The 20,393-nt window shown below is 38.3% G+C and overlaps 1 protein-coding gene and 2 long non-coding RNA genes across 3 annotated transcripts; all 3 read right to left on the bottom strand.

Annotated features, from left to right (window-relative positions):
* Positions 1–3,064: 3,064 nt before the first annotated feature.
* LOC146313930 (tripartite motif-containing protein 16-like) lies at positions 3,065–5,374 on the bottom strand. Its single transcript, XM_084736871.1, has one exon. It carries the CDS (start codon positions 5,327–5,329, stop codon positions 3,659–3,661), a length of 1,671 nt encoding a protein of 556 aa, XP_084592997.1. The 5' UTR covers positions 5,330–5,374; the 3' UTR covers positions 3,065–3,658.
* A 7,622-nt stretch (positions 5,375–12,996) lies between these two features.
* LOC146313929 (uncharacterized) lies at positions 12,997–13,515 on the bottom strand. The gene is made up of 3 exons (XR_014771899.1): positions 13,382–13,515; positions 13,192–13,265; positions 12,997–13,070 (listed from the first exon to the last, which is right to left on the bottom strand). It is a non-coding gene; the product is annotated as an uncharacterized LOC146313929 (long non-coding RNA).
* Positions 13,516–16,058: 2,543 nt separating this feature from the next.
* LOC146313928 (uncharacterized) lies at positions 16,059–16,833 on the bottom strand. The gene is made up of 3 exons (XR_014771915.1): positions 16,703–16,833; positions 16,377–16,461; positions 16,059–16,135 (listed from the first exon to the last, which is right to left on the bottom strand). It is a non-coding gene; the product is annotated as an uncharacterized LOC146313928 (long non-coding RNA).
* Between the last annotated feature and the right edge of the window lie 3,560 nt (positions 16,834–20,393).

The raw sequence follows: 20,393 nt of genomic DNA, 5'->3' as shown, positions 1-20,393 counted from the left end.
CTGCCCTTCATGAAGACACCGGAGCCGGGCTGGGTAGGAAAATCCACGGTACTTATTATGACAGGCCAGCACTCTCCCCACGGTGTCGAACTCTCGTCGCCTTCGCAGGATTTTCGCAGACAGGTCAGGGTAGAACCGTAGCTGGGAGCCGCCATGGTGGATGTCGCATTTCTTCAAGGCTGCTCTGAGCACAGCCTCTCTTTGGGAATATCGTAGAAACCGCACCAAGACACTTCTCGGGGGCTTGTCTGGAGCCGGAGCGGGAGCCAGGGCTCGGTGGGCGCGTTCAATCTCCAGCGGGGGAAAGTCAGCTGGCAGGTCAATTAAAGCCGGCAATGTTGTCTGGAGAAAGTCCACAAGAGAAGTGTTGCCCTCCGATTTCTCTGGAAGGTTGATCATTTTCAGGTTTTTACGTCGGCCATGGTTTTCTAAGTCATCGATTTTCAGCTGCAGTTGCTCCACTGTTTTTGCCATGGTGGCTATGCGGGTGCCATAAGCACCGTGCCTGTCCTCTGTAGCGAAGACCCTCTCCTCAGCCTCTTCCATGCGCTTTTCCAGGTCCTCCACTCGGTTAGAAAGAGCCGATAAAGAGCTCTCCACCGAGGTGACAGATTTCGCTCAGATTCATCCATGTCGTTCACACGGGAGGCCACAGACTTTACTTCAGCTAGGATCTGCTCCATAGTTGCTTGATCGGTTATCGCTAGCTCTGAGGTGTTAGCATCACCTTGCTTAGCCTCACCCGGGGTGTGTGCAGCCGCTTGTTGAACAGTTTTCTTCTTAACGGTGGAGCCCGACGATGAAAGAATAGGAAAGTCCTTGTTGCGCTGTGGTCTAGGCATCTCTAAGGTACAATATGGCTGATGATATAAAGTTTACATGGAGAAAGTTACAGATTTATGTGAAGCCTGGAGTGGAGTAAAGTCTCAAGCGTCCATCTTGGTCCGGATCACGTGACCACCCGTGTTTCTTCTTTTTAATAAAGTATCTGTTCAGACACTGTTTAAGCACTGGCACCATTTTAAAAGCATCATTTTAGCAGCAGTATCAGGTAAAACCCAAATGATACCAACCTTACATGTAGTTAACTACCCCCCAACACAGCTGATATGTTACTTTTCTCATTTTGAAAATATAAAGAATAATTTTTGTCTTTAACATCTGTCTGTCCCTTATTAATCTGTGTAAACTAAATATTCATATTTATTCAAGTGTTGTTTCACCATAGATGTGTTTTAAATGACTGATTGTTTGGTTTGTAAAATTCTGCTCTCACAATTACCCAAGAGCCCAAAGTGACGCCTTAACAATTCTTATTTTATCCAACCAACAGTCCAAAAATATTAGAAATACATGAAAATAATTAAAAATGAAAAGGAACAGCAGCAAATCAAGCTGGAATCATGAACTTGTATTAACTGTATATTTTGGAATAAACACTTCATGTTTTTTGTGCAGAAATCTTCATTTATGAAACAACTAGTGACTAAAGCGGTCATATGAATGTAGTTAAGAAAAAAGGACAAGTTTTCCTCTGACAATGTAGTAAAGTACAAGTAGAAAATGATATGAAAAGAAAAGTGTCATGGAGCATGTGTGAGCATATTTACATGAAACAACATTTTTGTCTGTGTGTCAAGTGTGTCTCCATTCAAGTGACAGAAAACTAGACTCAGAGTTGAAAGGACAGAAAGTGACAAATGAACTTGTGTTTTACACGTGAACACTGAACTTTGTTGTGTTTCAGGAGGAAAACTGACACAGTTATACTCCAATATTAGTTTCACATTTTCTCCATCAGCTTTTTATGAGACCCTGGAATGAAGACGAGAAGAAAAAGATTTTTGTGTTTGTTTATTCATATGAACAGTCAGTGTTTTCACACGTCCATCAGTAAAGTCTGTTAAATGACTTGTTCAATGATTTAATGTACAGATTCACTTCATCCACACAATCACTCTGTTTGATCTGAATCTGAGCTTTGTGAAAGAAAAGAAAATAATAATGAATTATTAACAAATTATTAACCAACAACATTTGTTCTGCTGAAGAAATAAATGTATTTAAAGATTTCTTTAGAAAGTCACAAGAACAAAATATGTACAATAAAGGAAAGTCTTTTTCTTTCTCTCTTAAAATCCAGGCAATGGAAGAAAAACAAGACAAATTTAGAGCACAGAGAAGTTTAGTTTTCATGCTGAGAAATATCAGTTCAGGTTAACCCCCCTATTATCCTTGTGGTCAATTTGACCCCATTCAATGTTTATCATTCAAAAAATAATAGTTGACTTTTGTTTTTTTGCTTCATATTTCATGACTTTTCCTAATTTGATGGGTACAATTGATTAAGCATAAAATTATCATGATGATATTTTTTCAATGCGCTGAACACATATTACACACATTGGTGTTCCTCTGGGGTCAATTTGACCCCAAGCTGTTTTAGCTGTGTAAAACTTGTCTGTCTGTGTGTGACCCATGTGTGTCCTAACATCCCCATCCCCTAGCAGGTGCAGAGTTGATACTTGACATGGGGGAGGAGGAACAATATTGGCAGGTGTCAGGTTTGTCCCACCCGAAATGATTCTAAGACCAGCATGACTTGTTCGCTATGTAAGAAATATGTCTGCAAGGAGCATGAACACACTCTCTGCACATCCTGTGTAAAGTAGTGCAGACTAGAAGCTTGACTGTGGACATAAAGAACTGTTCCATGTTCTGACTATCTGACTGATGTTCTCATTATGATTTTCTGTTTCATAAATGGGTGAATTTTCAAACGTAAACCCCCTCACACACACCAAAAAAACAACCAAAAAAGACAAAAGAAACAAAAACAAAACAAATCATAAAAAAAGGATAACAAAAGAGGAGGGGTGAGTGAGACTTTATAGTGACTAACCACAAATATGTTATGAAAAAAGTAGATGAAAATAAGTAAATAAATATGTTTATGAGGATGGGGGGTAACCAACATCAATAAATATGGTTCATTCTGTGAGAGTCATGAATGTGCACCCCAAATTAGAAAAGGTTTGGATGAAAATTTGACCTGATGGTGGCGCTGCAGGAAAGGTCACATTGTCACCAAAATCAACAGGGTTCGTACTCTTGTGGTCATTAATGTTGTCAGTAAATTTGAGAAGATTTAGATAAAAACTTTTCAAGATAAATTAATTTTAATTAATTTCCTCTAATCCTCTAGTGCCTGATGGTGGCGCTAGAGGACAGGTCAAGGTTTCATTATCAAGGGGTTATTTATGTATTCAACAAATAAACAAAGTGCCTGACACAAAAACTTGGTCAACAATTTTCTGTAAATCATTTTCTGGAGGCAAATATCCCTGGGGTCAGATTGACCCCAAGGGTAAAATGTGTTAGTGATATTTGAGGATGATAGGAGGGTTAAGAAAAGTCATCATGAGCAATGATGGCTTCATAACTAAACACATTAAGGAATGAGCATCACCTAAAGAAAGTCAACATTTACAGAACAACAAGTTAAGAGATGACAAATATAATGCTTGATTGGCAGGTGCTCTCTGCCCAGTGAAAAAAATCTCTCAAATCAGTTCACAGCAACAATGATTTTAAAAAGAAAAAAAAATCAGTTTTAAGATGCAAAACATTATCAGACTGTCCTATACACAACTTTTGTCTATTTGAGTTTACAGAACTCAGCTGTGGTTTCATCATAAAGATAAAGTCCAGCATAGAGAGGCTGAGTGAATGTGGTCTGGACTCTGTGGAGGAGAGTCATGGTTTCAGAGACGCTGTAGAAGGACAGAATACCTGCACTGTGATCCAGGTACACTCCAACTCTGGAGGACAGAGGACCGAAGATGAGAGTTTGGATGCCATTGTGAAACAACATGTTAGTGTGTGTGCGACATATTAATGTCCAAGATTTGTCATTGAATCCAAATAAACATTCATCTGAGTCCCCTGCTCTGCTGATATTCTTGTATGCGACTGCTACATCAACTCCTCCAATTCCTCTCCACTCCACCTCCCAGTAACAACGTCCAGTCAGACTCTCTCTACTCAGGACCTGACAATATCCAGTGAATCTGTCTGGGTGACTAGAATAAGACTGTTGTTGACTCTTTCTTACTTTTCTGTTCCTCTTAGATAATAACAGATATTCATTCGCTGTGTTTGGATCCAGTGTGATTTCACATGAATATTTGAAGAACTCAGCTCTGGTCTTGGGCTCTGGTTGTGGCAGTAAAACATCCACTTCAGTCCCTGTCAGTGAGATGTTTGTCCATTTCTCACTCAGAACATCCTGTAGTTTATCTCTGAGCTCTGACACAGCAGCTGTCACGTCCTCAAAGTACCTCAGAGGACAGATGTTGATGTCAGATGAGTCTGTAGATTCACTGAGTGGTGACAGTGAGGGGTAGTTGTGTAGAAACTGGTTGTGGTCATCTGTGTGCGAGAGCTGCTTCAACTTGTCGTCTTTCCTCTTCAGCTCAGTGATCTCCTGCTCCAGCTTCTCCTGAAGCTCTTTGACTCGACTCACTTCAGATTCCTGCTGAGATCTGACCTGCTGCTTTACATCAGAGCGTCTTTTCTCCATGAGACGGATCAGCTCGGTGAAAATCTTCTCACTGTCCTCCACTGCTTTATCAGCAGAGCCATTGATTTCCTCCACCTCCTGTTGAAGCAACTTCACATCTTTCTCTCTGTCCTGGATTCTCTGCTGGATGTTTTGTCGACTCACCTCCAGCTCTCTCTGCCTCTCAGTCCGTTCTGCTGCTGCTGAAACTATGTCGTGTCCTTTATGTTCGTCCACAGAGCAGAGATAACAGATACACTGCTGATCAGTGCGGCAGAACATCTTCATCACCTCATCATGACGAGAGCAGATGTTCTCCTGGAGCTTCTTGGAGGCGTCCACCAGTTTGTGTGTTTCAAATGTAGGTGATTCATAGTGAGGCTGGAGGTGTTTCTCACAGAAAGAGGCCAGACATTGCAGACAGGACTTGAGGGCTTTCAGCTTTCGTCCAGTGCAGAAATCACAGGCCACATCTTCAGGTCCAGCATAGCAGTGATCAGCAGGAGCAGCTTGGACTCCAGTCTTCTTCAGCTCCTCCACTAAAACTGCTAAAATGACATTTTTCAGCAGAACAGGCCTCGGTGTGAAGGTCTGCCTACACTGAGGACAGCTGTGTCTTTTCTTCTCTTCCTCTTCATCCCAGTAGCTTTTAATACAGTTCATGCAGTAACTGTGTCCACAGGGAATAGTCACCGGATCCTTCAGTAGATCCAGACAGATGGAACAGGAGAAGGTTTCCCGGTCCAGCTGAAGTCCTTTCTGCGCCATTTCACCTCTCAGTAATGACTGTCTGAGTTTCTCTTTCTCTGAAGTGAAACTAGTTTGAGCTCTGATCTAAACAACATGTGTTTCTGCAGTGAATGGGGCCTGTCAGCTCTTACACTGCACCACATGTTGGTTACACCCATCTTACAACTGTAGATCTGAAGTGGGAGGGAACAGGGACATATATGGACAGAGTGGAGCTCCCTGTGTTTGAGAGCAGAGAGAGGAGGGAGGACTTATCAGTCACTGATTCATTCCAGGAAGAGGAGCGACACTGTGAATCTGAACTTTGTTTCCTCATGAAGCCTCACTCAAAACCTGCTCTCCATTAGAAAACAGTTCAGTTTTTAGTTGTAAAATGCTTCTTGGCTCTTCAGACTTTGTTGATGACATTGCAGTTTTGTGTGTTGTAAAGAAGGCAGTGAAGGCAGGAGTGAAGGTAAAAGATTATGTATGTGTATGTGGCTCCATCTGCTGTTTCTTATTTTTATTACACAGGACACACATACAGTTAAACAATCATCCCTGCTGTAACATTGAATCATATCATGTAATTATATATGTATTTAATAAATGTAAATACACCTTGATCTCTTGTAGTGAGTTTCATGAACTTCATCTTCAACATAACTACATGAAATGTCCTCAAGTCTTCATCTACACAATATCTTCTGTCTGTGTGTCAGGACTCAGTTTTTGCACAAATCAACAAGCGATAGAAAACTAAACTCAAAGCTGAAAGGACAGAAACTGACTGACAAATGCAGCTCTGCTTTACACTGAACTTTGTTGTGTTTCAGGAGGGAAACTGCTCCAGTTATACTAATATTAGTTTAATATTAGTTTCAGATTTACTCAATCAGTTTTGTCTGAGACCCTGGAATGAAGACAAGACATATGGCTCCATATTTCTCCAACTCTTCAATAAATCCTGCTAAGTTTCATTTTGCAGCAGTAATATGAATCAAAAACATCATATATAGTCGTCACTCACTCACAGGAAACATTTTAAATAACCAAAGGGGGAAAGAAACATTTAGGCCCTTTACCTCAGTACTACTTTACCACACTGTGAAAATATTCACGTACAAGTAAATATATAATCAGTAAATGTACTTAAAGTATAGTTATATATCATTATAGTACTACTCATTACTCATGTACTGATACAAAAGCAGGATTTTACTGTTATAGTCGCCTGAAGCAGAGAAGATATTTTGTATGGGACTGTAACTAATGTCCTGTATCAGGTGGAGTCAGGTAAAAAATATACAGGGTGTCCATTAAGTCTCTGTACAGTTTAACAAATTTATTACAAAAGCAAATGAATAGACAAATCTGTGGAAATTATTACAAAATGAAAAGTAGATGCTGAAGTTTTTTTTGCCTCATCACCTCTATATAGGCACCATTAGTTGCACGGAGCACATGAAGACGGTACTCGATTTCTTTTCTTTATCCAACACTGTCCCTGTCTCCATAAATCTCTTGTGTCATGCACGAATTGATGGACACGCCAGTGGATGTCTTCCATACTTAATCCTGTAGTTTCACTAAGTCTGCGTATCTGATTTTGTTTCAATAAACCACGATACACATTGTGCTTTTTCTTAAAGAGTAGCCATTTTTTAGGGGTTTATTTAACAGAACATATTTCATCAACAGGGTATCTGAAATACACAAATGCAATGTGATTAAAAACTTTGATAACCACTGAGTACATAGTACATGTAAATAGACTTTATAGACACCCCGTATATTTAGAAATATTCATAGGTACAGGCAGGGATAAAAATGAAATCATTAATAATAACTGCAGGAAAATACAAAAATGAAAATGCCTTTGCAGTAACATTTAAATCAGCCAGTTTTTTTTTTGTTTTTTTTTTTGTTTTTTTTATTGTGACACAACTTTTGACTAGGAATGGGTGAAATAAAGTTTGTTTAATTTCATGCAATTCTGTATGTCTCAATTTTATTATCAGTGATAATTGAAATAAATAAATAAAATTTGACAAATTTGTAGAAAAGAAAAAACTAAATTGCAAAATTGTGTCACACATATCAGCCATTAATGTACTTAAAAAAGGAAACCTGAGTACAATTCAATGAAATATTTGTCCTATTAAGTGTGAAAAATACATAATAATAAAATAAATTCATTATTTTCTTGTATTTGTTCAGCCTCCTTATAACTTTAAGGTTGTGTTATTTTTAAATGTTTGCAGAGTTTACTCATGTTGCTGCTGTGTGGAACTTTCTTGCCACAAATATTGTCTTTTGCTGTATTTTTATACAGATGAAAAGTAGAACCACACCAAGTTACGCCTCCTTTCTTCTATGTTCTCTGTGTGTCTTAAAGAGAGAGCAGAGAGAAGAGGAGGGAGAGTTTATCAAGAGTTGATTCATTCCAGGAAGAGGAGCGACACTGTGAATCTGAATGAAGCCTCAGATAAAATCTGATCCCTGTTTGAAAACATTTCAGTTTTTAGTTGTAAAATACTAATTGGCTCTTCAGGCTTTGCTCATCAATCAATAAGTCTGTATTTTTTTTTATCAAAGTCTGTTCAAATTCATATTGTAGAAGTAATAATCCAAAAACAACATGTTGTGTTTCTCTGCACAAATTAGTTTTCTATGGTGATTGAGGGAGGATCAGTGTAACATAAAGTACAGTTTATATGATAACACTTCATTCAGCAACAAATAAGAAGTTGAGGAAGAAATATTTTGGTTCTAGTACTAATGCCACACTGTGAAAATATTCCAGTACAAATAAAAGTCCTACATTGAATAATAGTATAATGTATAATCAGGAAAATGAATTTAAGGTATTAAAAGTACTCAGTACTGAAAAAAATGTATCTTGTGACTGATATAATACTATAAATCATCTGATTATTATTATCACTCATGCATTAATGTAAAAACAAGATTTGACTGCAGTAGTTGGTTGATTTGGAGCTCATTTTGAACTATTTTGTTTAGGACTGCAACTAATGATCACTTTCATTATGGATTAATCTGCTCATTATTGTCTCTTTGAAAACTTTGGAAAATAAAATGGAATTTTAATGTATTTGTAAGTTTTCATTCATTTTCTTCATTCGCTTTGGATCATTTGTGCACATGTGCATTTAGATTAGTAGAGTTTTACTTTTCTGATTTCAGACAAAACAGTAACAAAATGTTGAATTAGTGAAAGCATGATAATGAATTAACAGCTGGAAGTAGAGTTATAGTTTCACAGACCACAGTTGTGTTGAATGTGTGTACTGCACATGGTTGTAGTCTTTTATTTTAAAACTGTAATCCTGTTAATCATTTTTCATGTTAATAACAGTTTATTTTTGGAATTGTAATGGAATACAGTTACCTTGTAATATGCTGCTTTCAAAGTTTGCTAGTTTTGTTTTGTGAGGGTCGACTTGTAGGTAGTTGAAAAGGTTTTGTGAATTGATAATGGTGGAAGGACCTCTAGTGGACAGAAGGTATTACAACAACATGTAGACAGCTGCATTGTCAAAGCAGAATTCAGGCAGTACAGTGCACAGGTTAGGGTGACCAGATGAAATGAGAAACTGAGGACAGGAGAGCTGGAGGTCAGCATTTCATGTCAGAAGGATTCAGATATGTAGAATAATTCAGAGTAACATCAGACTGTCACTGTAACTGATCATTTCTTATTAATATTATAAAGACCAGTTACAGATTCTGAAGAATCCTGACAAGACGCATGAACCATCACACACAGGTGACAAGTGTGTTACGGTTATTTTCAACGTCTTTTCAGCAGATGAAATTGTTTTTAGATATCTGTTATTACAGATTCCTCCTACAGTGGCAGCTGCACTCTCTGTTATCTGCTTTAAAACAGGTTGAATGACATCAATTATCCGTTAGTCCAATCCAGTGGTTCCCAAATGGTGTGACTTGAGGGAAGTCCTGCTGTGTTTTGGGATTTTCTAACAACCGTACATATGATCAATCCAGTGATGGTACTCCTGAAGATTGGCTGATTCCTGAAGGCGGCCCCTATTTGACTTCCTGGTTTTCGAGGGGACCTTTAGGTCTGCTGGTTGACAGCAGTGCTGCAGTCCTCCTCCTAACTTTGAGTCGCCTTTAGCCTTCCTGCTAGATACTATGTTTGTGCCGTTTAGATAGGAGAAATGAAAAATGTGATGAAGAAAGTTGTATGTAATGAAAAACAATTATGGTTTTGTGTACATAGAATAGTATAATAGTAAAGTATGTTGTACTGTTATGACCAGCTCATACAGAGAAGGTACACAGCACACTGAACTTATCAAAACTTGAAACTGAAATGTATTAAAGATTCAAACACAAATAATTACTGCAATGAGGTGTGAAAGTCAGTATCAGTGGTGTGTGAGGGGGCATGTTCTCAGTGTAAAACAAAAGACAGCAACACAAAGTCAAAGTCATGGCGTGGACAGAGGAGTGGCAGCAGGTGGGGTTAAGTAGCTTGGGAACACTGACCAGGTGGTCCCGGTTACTTGATGGCGCCGAGGCCCTGGGGCCGTCACATGACAGGTGGTTGTTCTTGAGGAACAGGAATCTGTCTTGGTTGTTCAGTGAGGTGGATGTTGGTCACAATGTTGAGATGTGCTGAACGTCAAAGATGTGTCCAACAGTAAAATGTTCCTCAATGTCTTGAACATCATCCATTCACTGTTTGCCAATGTTCACACTAAGCATTCATCAAATGAGTCTCAGTTGTTGTCCTGTGTATCGACGATAATTGACCCACTGATATTTGATCCTTATGTGCTGGCAACATTTCATTTGCATCCCTCACAGCAATGTTGTTTTGTCATCAAATGTGGTTTGATGGCCTCCACTTAACTTGCACATTCATCAGTCTTTGAGATGGATGCCACTGTGGGTGATTAGTTGTGGATTAATATGGCAGGATAACTTTAAATTAATTAACATCTGTAAGTGTCTGGATGACAGAGACCCAGAGATGGGTCTGGGTCACTAAGAGGATAGTGCTGTCTTTCAGACCTACCAACACGGAGTGAGAATCAGTACTATGTGTTTGCTTCATACTTGTACGTGGGGTACACTTAAACTGACCGGACAAGACAAACAAAAAAAATACTAAGAGTATAGCTAAAGAAAAAATCTGAAGAAATTTTAAAAAAGAAAGAAGAAAAGAAACAGGCTCTCCAATAATATAGGAACAATGAAGTTCACATATGGTGTCCATATTTTGTCATATACGTCCAGCTTTCCTCTCATTTTGTAAAATAAATAATCAAGGGGGACATAACCTGACATCTCTGTCTTCTACTGAGAAAGTATTAGAGGGGTAAGAGACCCTCCAGCTGACAGCAGTACATTTGTTTGCAGCAATAAATGCAAGATTACAGAGTTTCCTTTGATGGCAAACACCAACATTGAAGTTCCCAAGTAGACAGATATATGGAGTAGGTATTAAACTGATTCCCAAACATGATGAAATAACAGAACATATTTCCTCCCAGAAGGGGGAAAGTTTACAACAAGAACACAGCATATGCAGAAAAAAAAGGCAAAAAAAAGACATTTCTGGATTCATAGCGTTCAGTTTTACTGGAGTACATGTTCTGTGCAGAATCTTGAATTCTAAGAGCTTGCATCTCCAGTTATAGGAGCCAGAGTGTACATTTGAACAAATCTGTGACCACTCATCCACATCCATGTTTTCCTCAAGATCAACTTCCCTTTTTCTCTCAGTAGAAAGAGTGTCATCTGGAAAAGCCTCCATTAAGCCTTGGTAAAGTTTAGACATTTTGTTTAGACAGTCCCACTTTGCAGCTATCAAAGTTCAAGACAGGCAATACTTAAGTTTTTACTCAAGTTTTTTTACTTTACCTTGAAAATGCTGCCTTGAGGAGCAGCAGCAACATTTCTCACCACACCATGACTACATAAGGACTGGCTAAGAACCACACACACATAACAGACCAAGAAAGAACCACAAAGCACGGCAATATTCTTCAACATAAAGTGGAAGAAACCCAAGTTATCAGTCTAACACAACTAAAATACCAGGTTGTACAGGCGTCTGCCCACTTCATTACACATGGTAAGTCTTTGATGACACCCAAACCACAACTAAACACAAATATGACAGTAATGCTATAATATTGTAATTTAAACTTGATTTGTCACCTCAGCATTCTCACCTCCTGCTTTTCAGTGTAATGTATAATGATGGTAGCTTCTATTATTGTTTGTCTGTTTTTTGATCTTAACTGTCATTTGACCTCTATTATTTATTCCTCTGTAAATCAGAAGTGAACTGCAATAATTTTGTTTTATCATTTTTCCACCTTTTTATTTAATGTACCTTAATACTGGAAAATGATACTGAGTGGAGGAGGTCTAAGTAGTAGTAGTTCACGTGCGCCACGAGTGAAGGTGCCAATGGACTCTGCGCGTGCAGTAGAAGGATGGTAATAAGATATCAGTTTCTTTGCCACCCCTGTGTGAGCAATGGTCTCAGTCTGGCCACCCCTATGAAAACTGTCTGGCTCCGCCACTGGTTTAACACTGCCCAAGACTATTGTGATTGGTTTAAAGAAATATAAAGAAGCCAAATAATGTGTGGAGCCAGACATTTCTCCAGAAGGTAGAGAGACACCAGCAGTCTGCTGTCTGTAGAGACAGAGAGGGTCGTGTCTAGAAGGGAACCCTAGAACCGCGAAAGATCGCACAAGTTTGATTATTTTAGTAGAAATAACGAACATGAATCTCGCGAGAGTTGTGCAAATAAAGCGCTACCTTCTAGACACGACCGAAAAAGGTGCGCAGCTCCAAAAACAGAAATGGACTGTAAAATGTCAGCAGCCTTTTATCTCCTGCAAATAATTTCATTCTGTTTAATGGAGAGTAAGTGGCAACCTGACACATGTACTGTGCAAACATAAAAGCCTTTATTACTGATAGTGATATATATTTTAATGAGTACTCATAGACAAAGTATGCATAGAAGATTTTATTTAAATTCTAGTAAGTGTTTTTATTTGTCTTTTAACAGCATGTGATGCTCTGTCAAGAGATGGTATTGCAGAAATCAGGTGTAGTTTAAGTATTATTGTGTTAAACAAGAAAGGTTTCCCCAGACGTGAAACATGATGAAACCATGAATGCAGTGTCTCATCCATCCATCCATCCATCCATCCATCCATCCATCCATCCATCCACATGTTTAGATGAAATACAACTGACTTGAGTGATGAGTGTGGAAACACAAGACAACATCACTGAAATTTGAAAGGAGAATGAAACCTGATACACACAAAGCTGATGGTAAAATTGACTTATGGTTAAATTTCAGACAGTTATGTTGAAGCAGCAGCTGTAGCAGTAGTAGGTCCAGTAGGATTATTTAGGAGCTGGAGGAGTAATTGGAGAAAATCCTGTATTGATCCTATTGCTGGCGATTCCTGGGTATACAGGATTATTCAGGAGCTGGAGGAGTAATTGGAGTGCTAAAAACGCATCAAGAGCAGGTGATGTGGCTGCTGCTGTTTCCCGGGTGGCAGCCTTCAAGAAAATCAAAAACACACATTGTCAGATATACAGCAGAGAAGTTTCTCAGGAATTTTACAGTGATTGACATTCAGGTGTGTTGAATGTTGAATTCTAGAGAAAGACTCGCCTCATTGGACTCGCTGGAGCCAGAGTTAGAGTTAGAGTCTGATCGAGCAAGTCGTTTGTGCTCTGCCTCCATCTGGAGAAAATACGTAAATTACACAGTCTGATATTGCCTGAGTTAAACTATTACAACATTATATGGTATGAACATATAAGAACACTGGTATTGATATTGAGTATGAGACTGTTACACTTACAGGATGAGCCAGAGTGAGGCTCAGGAGGCATCCAAGCACAAAGAAAACCTTCAGCATGGTTACAGAGATCACACCTGTTGAAAAGAGAACATTCAAGACTTGTTCACATCAACAGCTTTTCCAAAATATCAGCAACATCACCATTTCACCAACCTTACACAAAAAACAAACAAAACATTCATATATTTACCTTCAAGTCTTCACAACTTCAGCAGACTGTCTCTCAGACGGTTGAGGAGGTTGTTATTGTGCTGCTCTGAATGTTGAGCTTTTCTTTTATACAGTTACAGGAGCTGATGTCATGTCATCAGCATAAAGTATTGTTGGGAAATTGCGGCTATTAGGAAATCTTCCACCTCCTTATTTTGAAGTGAGGAAATAGGCAGAGCTGGTGCTGATCAGAGACACGCCTGTACAGTATGGTAAGAGCAATCTGTTCAAAAACTCAAAAATAATGAATTATAGCGTAGTCCCAGCTCTGTTTGATACTTTTGTGACTTTTTATGCATTCATTTGAGTCTTTTTTTTTTTTTGCATGTTTTCAGTCCTCCGAGATTGTCTTTAATCATTCACAGACAAGGTCGTGTTGAACCTATGCCCAAATAAGGTCAGATCCAAAACATTGAATTAGCCTATTGGTCTGTCAGTCCAAACACAGGAATTATGAATACACAAGGTCTGAGACCACAGGTCCATGTCCCTGGCTCCACAGCTCAGGGTCAGTGTTATCCAAACCAGATTACAGTTACGTCTTCTCCGTTCAGAGAGACAAGACAACGCCTCTCCAACCTCAGCCGCCAAAGCAACACTATCAGGTTGTTCCCTTGTTTATCTGACAGGAGAAGACAGCTGCATCTACTGTCTGAAGGAGACAGTATGTCTGTTAAAAGTTAGTGTAGGTCTCTCAATACGTCCAAGGCCTTAGCATGTTGCCTAAAATTCCCTAACAAACATGTACAAATAAATCTGTCTAAATCTATCAATTTATCTATCTGTCTAATACATCTTCATTAATGTTTCTCAAATATATAGATTTTATCAAAAACAAACACATTTGGTCCATGTTTTGCATTGGTGAAGTTTATTTAGCAGATAGCTCTACAGAGAATACAGTGATTTTGATCCACATGTTCATTGCACTAGAACAGGGGTATTCAATTAAAATTCAAAGAGGTCCAGTTAGACAAAATTTCCTAAAGCGAAGGTCCGGAACATCATAATGTCTAACTTTCTTGAGTGGGCCGAACCAGTAAATTTAAGTATAATTTATTGATTATTCTGCCAATTAATCAAGTAATCAGATAAGAAATATTGCATGTTCTGCATTTTTTTTTATGTTACATTACTTTTGCTTTATTTAAGAACGATGGAAATATACAAAAGAGAAGATAAGACAGGTCTATTAAATGAACAACTATAAATTGCTAAAATAAAAATACTCAGCAAAGTAACTTTACTTTTAATGTAGATTTACTTTTACTGTTTTCACTTTACTTTTTACTTTTTTTTTCCAAGTACAAAGGTAAAAGTAAAGGTAGTAATGTCTGCAGAAACCACAAACAGAAGAGTGAACTCACTCTTTTAACTGAAACAGTCACCAGAATATTTTGTTAACATGTTAAAATCACAACATTTTTCTTCTGGAGCAGGACAGACGCTCCCAGACCCCCAGAGGACAGAGGACAGGGGACTGGTTTACCAACATGTCATCTTTTTCTCCTCTTATGAGTTTGCGGGTCTGTATTTAGTAATAAAAAAAATACCGATAAGAATACCATTAAAGTACAACAACAGCAATAAAAATGTTGATTTTTCAAAAAAGGAAACAATAACATGCACAGTTTTTAAATTATAATTAAGTAAAAACACTAATACCACAATGTAAAAATACCTAAGTAAAGAATGTGAGTATTTTTTCCATCACAGCAGGTCAGTGATCAGTGTTTCAGTGACTCTCTGTGGATCAGTGAATAGTTTTATTTATGGCGGCCCGCCATATTAAAAACATCAACACCACGACATGATTTTCTATTTTTGGAGCTGCGCATCTTTTTCGGTCGTGTCTAGAAGGTAACTCTTTATTTGCACAACTCTCGTGAGATTTGTGTTCGTTATTTCTACTAAAATAATCAAACTCGCGCGATCTTTCACAGGTCTAGGGTTCCCTTCTAGACATGACCCTCTCTGTCTCTCTGTCAAACTAATGACAGCAGACTGTCTTTAAACAACACGATGTTACACTCTGCAGTGTTTCACATAAAGACTTTATTTGTGTGGACACTCAGGTTTGGTTTGTCACCAATTTTGGCATTTTTATTTTTTTAATCAGTCCGAGAGGACGACGGTATCAGTCATTGATTAGTGATCAGTCTGCCCTCCTCTCCTCCCTCACCTGTTCACTCTGCTGTGAGAAGATCTGAAAGTTTCTCACAGAGAAACACAGACTCTCCTGTTTACTTACAGGCCTCCTTATACAGTTGTTTAATTTTATAAATGCATCTGGTTGGTGATGATGTCATTAACCATCACGTTAGTTTTGACTGTTGTAATAAACTCCGTCATTAACAACAGTCTCCTCCACACGCAGCTTCTCTGCAGTTGGTCTGTGTGTTTCCTGATCAGATAAACCAGCGCCGGAAAGACTAGAATAGTTGCGCCAGTTAAAATAGAAGCGTCCCGTCAAAATTTAAAATCTATTAATAATTTAATTGGTTATAGGTCCGGGTCCGTATAGGGCGGCGTGTGGGTCCGGACTCGGACCACGATCCGCCATTTGGGGACCCCTGCACTAGAATGATAAGTGTGTCAGACAACATTATTGAAATCTAAACCTAGGATGACAGATTTTCACAGGGTGGTAATGAACCAGACTCATAGCATCGTTGCTAACAGTTGTACAGAGTCCCACTGATGCATCCCAAAGATCTGGTTCACCCAATTCATCCTAAAAGAATGAAAGAAGCATCATTCACTAATCACATCACTGAAAAACCATGGAAACTAAGGCTGTGGTGAGCATAGAATTTTGATTACGGTTGACTGTCATAAAAATGTTGTAAGTTGAAAATGAGCCTGCTTACTGGTTGGCTAACATTGGCACATGTACAGAAATGTTGATTAGGTTATCCTTAGAAATAAATGAAAATATGAGTGTATTAATAAAGAATGGGCCTGATTTTTCTTACCACACGCTATAAAAACTTCCTCACACAGAAACACAGGAAGGGCAGGGAGAACAGAGGTACAACTTGTGTTGATATCATGAAGTTCCTCAGAAGATAAAGAAAGTTTATTCATGAAACCCATTGCCAAACTGTTCCAACCAACCAGCCACTACAACATCTGAAATAAATCCACAAGTGATGTGCTGACTTATCTGGTGCAATCAGAGACAGAACATGGACATGCAAAAACACAGATTATGGAATGGAGCAATTGTGGAATTAAAGCTCATTTGAACCATTAAAATAAAACATTACACAAAGATTGAACTTGTGAAATGCATAATCACCTGTTCATCGTGCATCGTGTTTTGGAAGCCTTCTGTCTGAATAAGGTCATCAGTTGAGGAGTGTGGCAATCAAGCTCAGTGTACAGTGTGTTAAGCTGGTTCTGGTAGATGTTGGAATTCTGCATACAGCTACATTTAAGAAAAGAAAAAGTATAGTAAGTTCTAGGTTTGTGTATCGATAAATTATCGTTTAATTTTAAAAAAAATTAGAAATTCAGAACAGGATTAGAACAGAATATTCTAATTATGACTGTTGCAGTACTAGTAATGTCCATGAGCTCTTTCACAGAAAGTTGATTCTGCATGTTTGAGATGTTGGAGTGTGAAGGTTTAGTGCCTCGGTTTCTTTTGCTTCTTATTTCAGCTCAAGCAAACAACCCAAAGTCTCCGTATGTGATGATCTGAGAATGAGACTCAACAATCAAATATCTTTCTTCAGAATTGCTCACTGCTCCTTGAAAATCTGGACTGGTCTGACTCTAGGGAGACACACACACACACACACACACACACACACACACACACACACACACACAGTGTGTAAATAGCAGTGACGTGTGGTGAGGTTCATGGCTGGTGAGGCACTGACTCTTTCAGAATCAGATTTACAAATATACGAACCCAGTAACTTATTCACCATTTGATTGGCAGCAGTTAACAGGTTATGCTTTATATCTCATATCAGCATTATGTGACACATATTTAATTAAAGGTCAATCCCCCAATCTTGAGACAAAGCAGGAAAGAATACAGTTGTCAAACAGCAATAGTCTAATAAATTTAATTGGTATTTGACATTAAAGGAAAATAAAGTCATAGAATGCTGCTATATTATTCGTAGTATTTGATTTTCACATGTACTGGAGTGTGTTTTGACGATCTTTTGTGTTACCGGCCGAGCACAACCAGTGATTTAATTAATTAGTTAGCGAGCGCAAAGACCCATGAATTCAAGCACCTCTGATGATTCATGCACTTAACTTTTTGCTCTACCATCTGAATGAGACACTTACTCTTCGGCTGCACAGTAGCAAGAAGACTCTCTAAGTTCATGAGCGTCTCCTTCCATGAGGCAAGAGTATTGCCTGCCTCACCTCGTGCCCTTTTACTGCAGTTTATGATCGATCAACGAGACTAAACACGTTACACACATACATTATATATACACATCAGCTAGACTATGGAAAGTCAGGGCGTATTTTATTGGCGACATACAGAGAGACAGCAACACGCTCTAATTGCATGGCCTGCCAGCACAGTTTGTGAGGGATTGCGCAATCCAAGGTGAGGCTCAGCTCGCTGGTGCTGCACCGCGCGACTCTTCCCTGTATTTGAACAGGAAATGTGAAAATTCAGCGATTTTGAATTTAATTTTGGCATGACGTCATCACGTCAGGTCAAAATGTAACAGTCGGGGTCAGCTAAAGGGGCGGCAGGAGCTAATCAAATGCTGCAGAAAATATTGTTTATTTCACTTTTCAAAGCCCACAATCTCAAACAAAAAATAGCAGAACAAGAGGATATGGTGTCATGTTCATGTAACGTTACCAGTGCATCTGCTACATTGGTTAGCCAAGCTGCCAACATAGCTTGTTAGCTTGCTAACGCTAGCTGTGTAGCTAATATAGTCTGTATACACACTGAATTTCCAAACAAATATTTAAACAAGTATTTGTTTCGTGTAAACTACTTACAGTTGTGTCAGTAGTGCTGATAGTTGAAGACACAAGCAGATGGTCAGTCTGGCCTGCTCCACTGTGAAGAGGATGATGCAATTCTCGCGTTGTCAGCGTAGGTCAACCATTAGTACAGGAAGTGCAGAAACTTCAAAATAAGAGCTTGTAAACGCTTCCGATCCTGCGATTTTGTTGGAATTTAAATTAATAGTCAAAATTAGTCAACAATATAACATGAAAACTATTGATTAGCAGTTATATTTATTTATGTATAACACTCATTGTTATTAATAATAATAATAATAATAATAATAATAATAATAATAATAATAACGATGATGATAATAATAATCTATTTTTTCGGGTTATCATTTTGCCTATTCTGTCTTGAGTTTACATCGAGTTTCACCAACAGCGCCTCGGTGCGTCCCAGGACTGCCCCTCCACCCCGCTTCAAATATGCACCGAGTCTATTGTCGTTGGACGCCACATCAGTCAGCACAAAGCAGATCGAACTGGCAGGAAGTCAGACACAGAAAAGCAGGGAGAATCAAATTTATGTTCATAATCAAAAGATCCCGTGCAGACTCTCGATCATAAAGACAGACAGAAAAGAAACTATTTAACCACGTAGCCTGTGAGATATATTTCTGGTAAGATGGTTGAGTTCATGTGTAGTATAGGCCTACAGATCATACAATCTGCTTAAGCAAGGAAAGAGGAACTAATCAACAAAATCTGAGCAAGTAAAGATAATCAGGTGGGCAAAACACTCTGCTGCTGAAATGCTGGTGGTGGGGCTTAAAGCACCACTTCGGAGGACGGATCAGAATCACGGTGCAGATGTGCCACACTTGGTGGGATCAACTGGTAAGTGAGGCAGAGAAGACACATTGCTATAAGTCAGTTTGAACAGTCATAGTTGTTGATTTAGTCTTTAGTATTCAGGACAAACTGATTGACTGACTGTAGTTTGGAGGAAGTTAGTGTGCGATTTCAAACACAGCTGGTGAGTGACCGTCATGAACTTGCACAAAAGGTTGGTTTCAGTTTCCCCATTGGCCTTTAAACTCACAAAATGAATAGAATAGTTTATTAAAGTAGTCCTCAATTATTTGACTCAAAAGTAGCTTAACATGTCACGTGACGTGATACTTCATCACAAATTAAAATGATTACTAGAAACACCTCAGAAAAGAAAGAAATGAACATTTAATATTAATGAAATTAATGTGTCAACAATTTGACCACAATTTAACACAGTGTGTGAGTTGAGAGGCATCAATGTATGTTTGATTGTATTATCAAACAGTATAAGAAGAAAAGGTAATGTCATAACTCGCGTGTTTGTATTTTCCTTTATGTGATTGCAGATGTTAAAGACGTAGGTTGCCAGATGAGGAAGGAGGACGATGAATGATTTTTGTTTTTGTTCAAATTTGTTGTTAATGTTTTTACTTGTAAATAGTTAACTTGTTGTGTTTATTTTGTAGTTATGAAATTAAAAGGTCAAGTAGTTCATTCTGGTTGGTTGTCTGTTTCATTTTGAGGGTTTCTATGTAGTTTTTATTTATAAAGTTAAGGGAGGCGGATAAAGAGGATGATTTTGCACAATGTATTGTAAATAGGAGATAGACTTCTCTGCAAATCCATCATATGTCCTGTGTACAAATGAGACACGTGTTTAAAGGTATCAAGGTAATTTGTTATTATATAGCACAGTTTGTGCCCTGATGTTACACTCACATAAATGAATAATAATAATAATAATAATAATAATAAATACAGATAATTAAGGATAAAGTATAAACGTTAAAAATCTTGTTTAATATATATATATCTAGACAGTAATTCTGCAAATGATCTGTACATATTTGTAATACACTAAACCATCACACACAAGGTGACAAGTGTGTTATTTTCAACGTCTTTTCAGCAGATGAAATTGTTTTTAGATATCTGTTATTACAGATTCCTCCTACAGTGGCAGCTGCACTCTCTGTTATCTGCTTTAA

The sequence above is a fragment of the Lutjanus erythropterus genome, chromosome 15 (genome assembly GCF_056507025.1).
Source record: "Lutjanus erythropterus isolate fLutEry1 chromosome 15, fLutEry1.hap2, whole genome shotgun sequence".
NCBI classification, from domain to species: Eukaryota; Metazoa; Chordata; class Actinopteri; order Lutjaniformes; family Lutjanidae; genus Lutjanus; species Lutjanus erythropterus.
Note: the sequence above shows the minus strand (reverse complement) of the source record. Positions and strands in the feature narration are given on the sequence as shown.

Excerpts from the sequence above, each read along its gene's own strand:
- LOC146313930 (XM_084736871.1), bottom strand. The coding sequence starts at position 5,329 with ATGGCGCAGAAAGGACTTCAGCTGGACCGGGAAACCTTCTCCTGTTCC.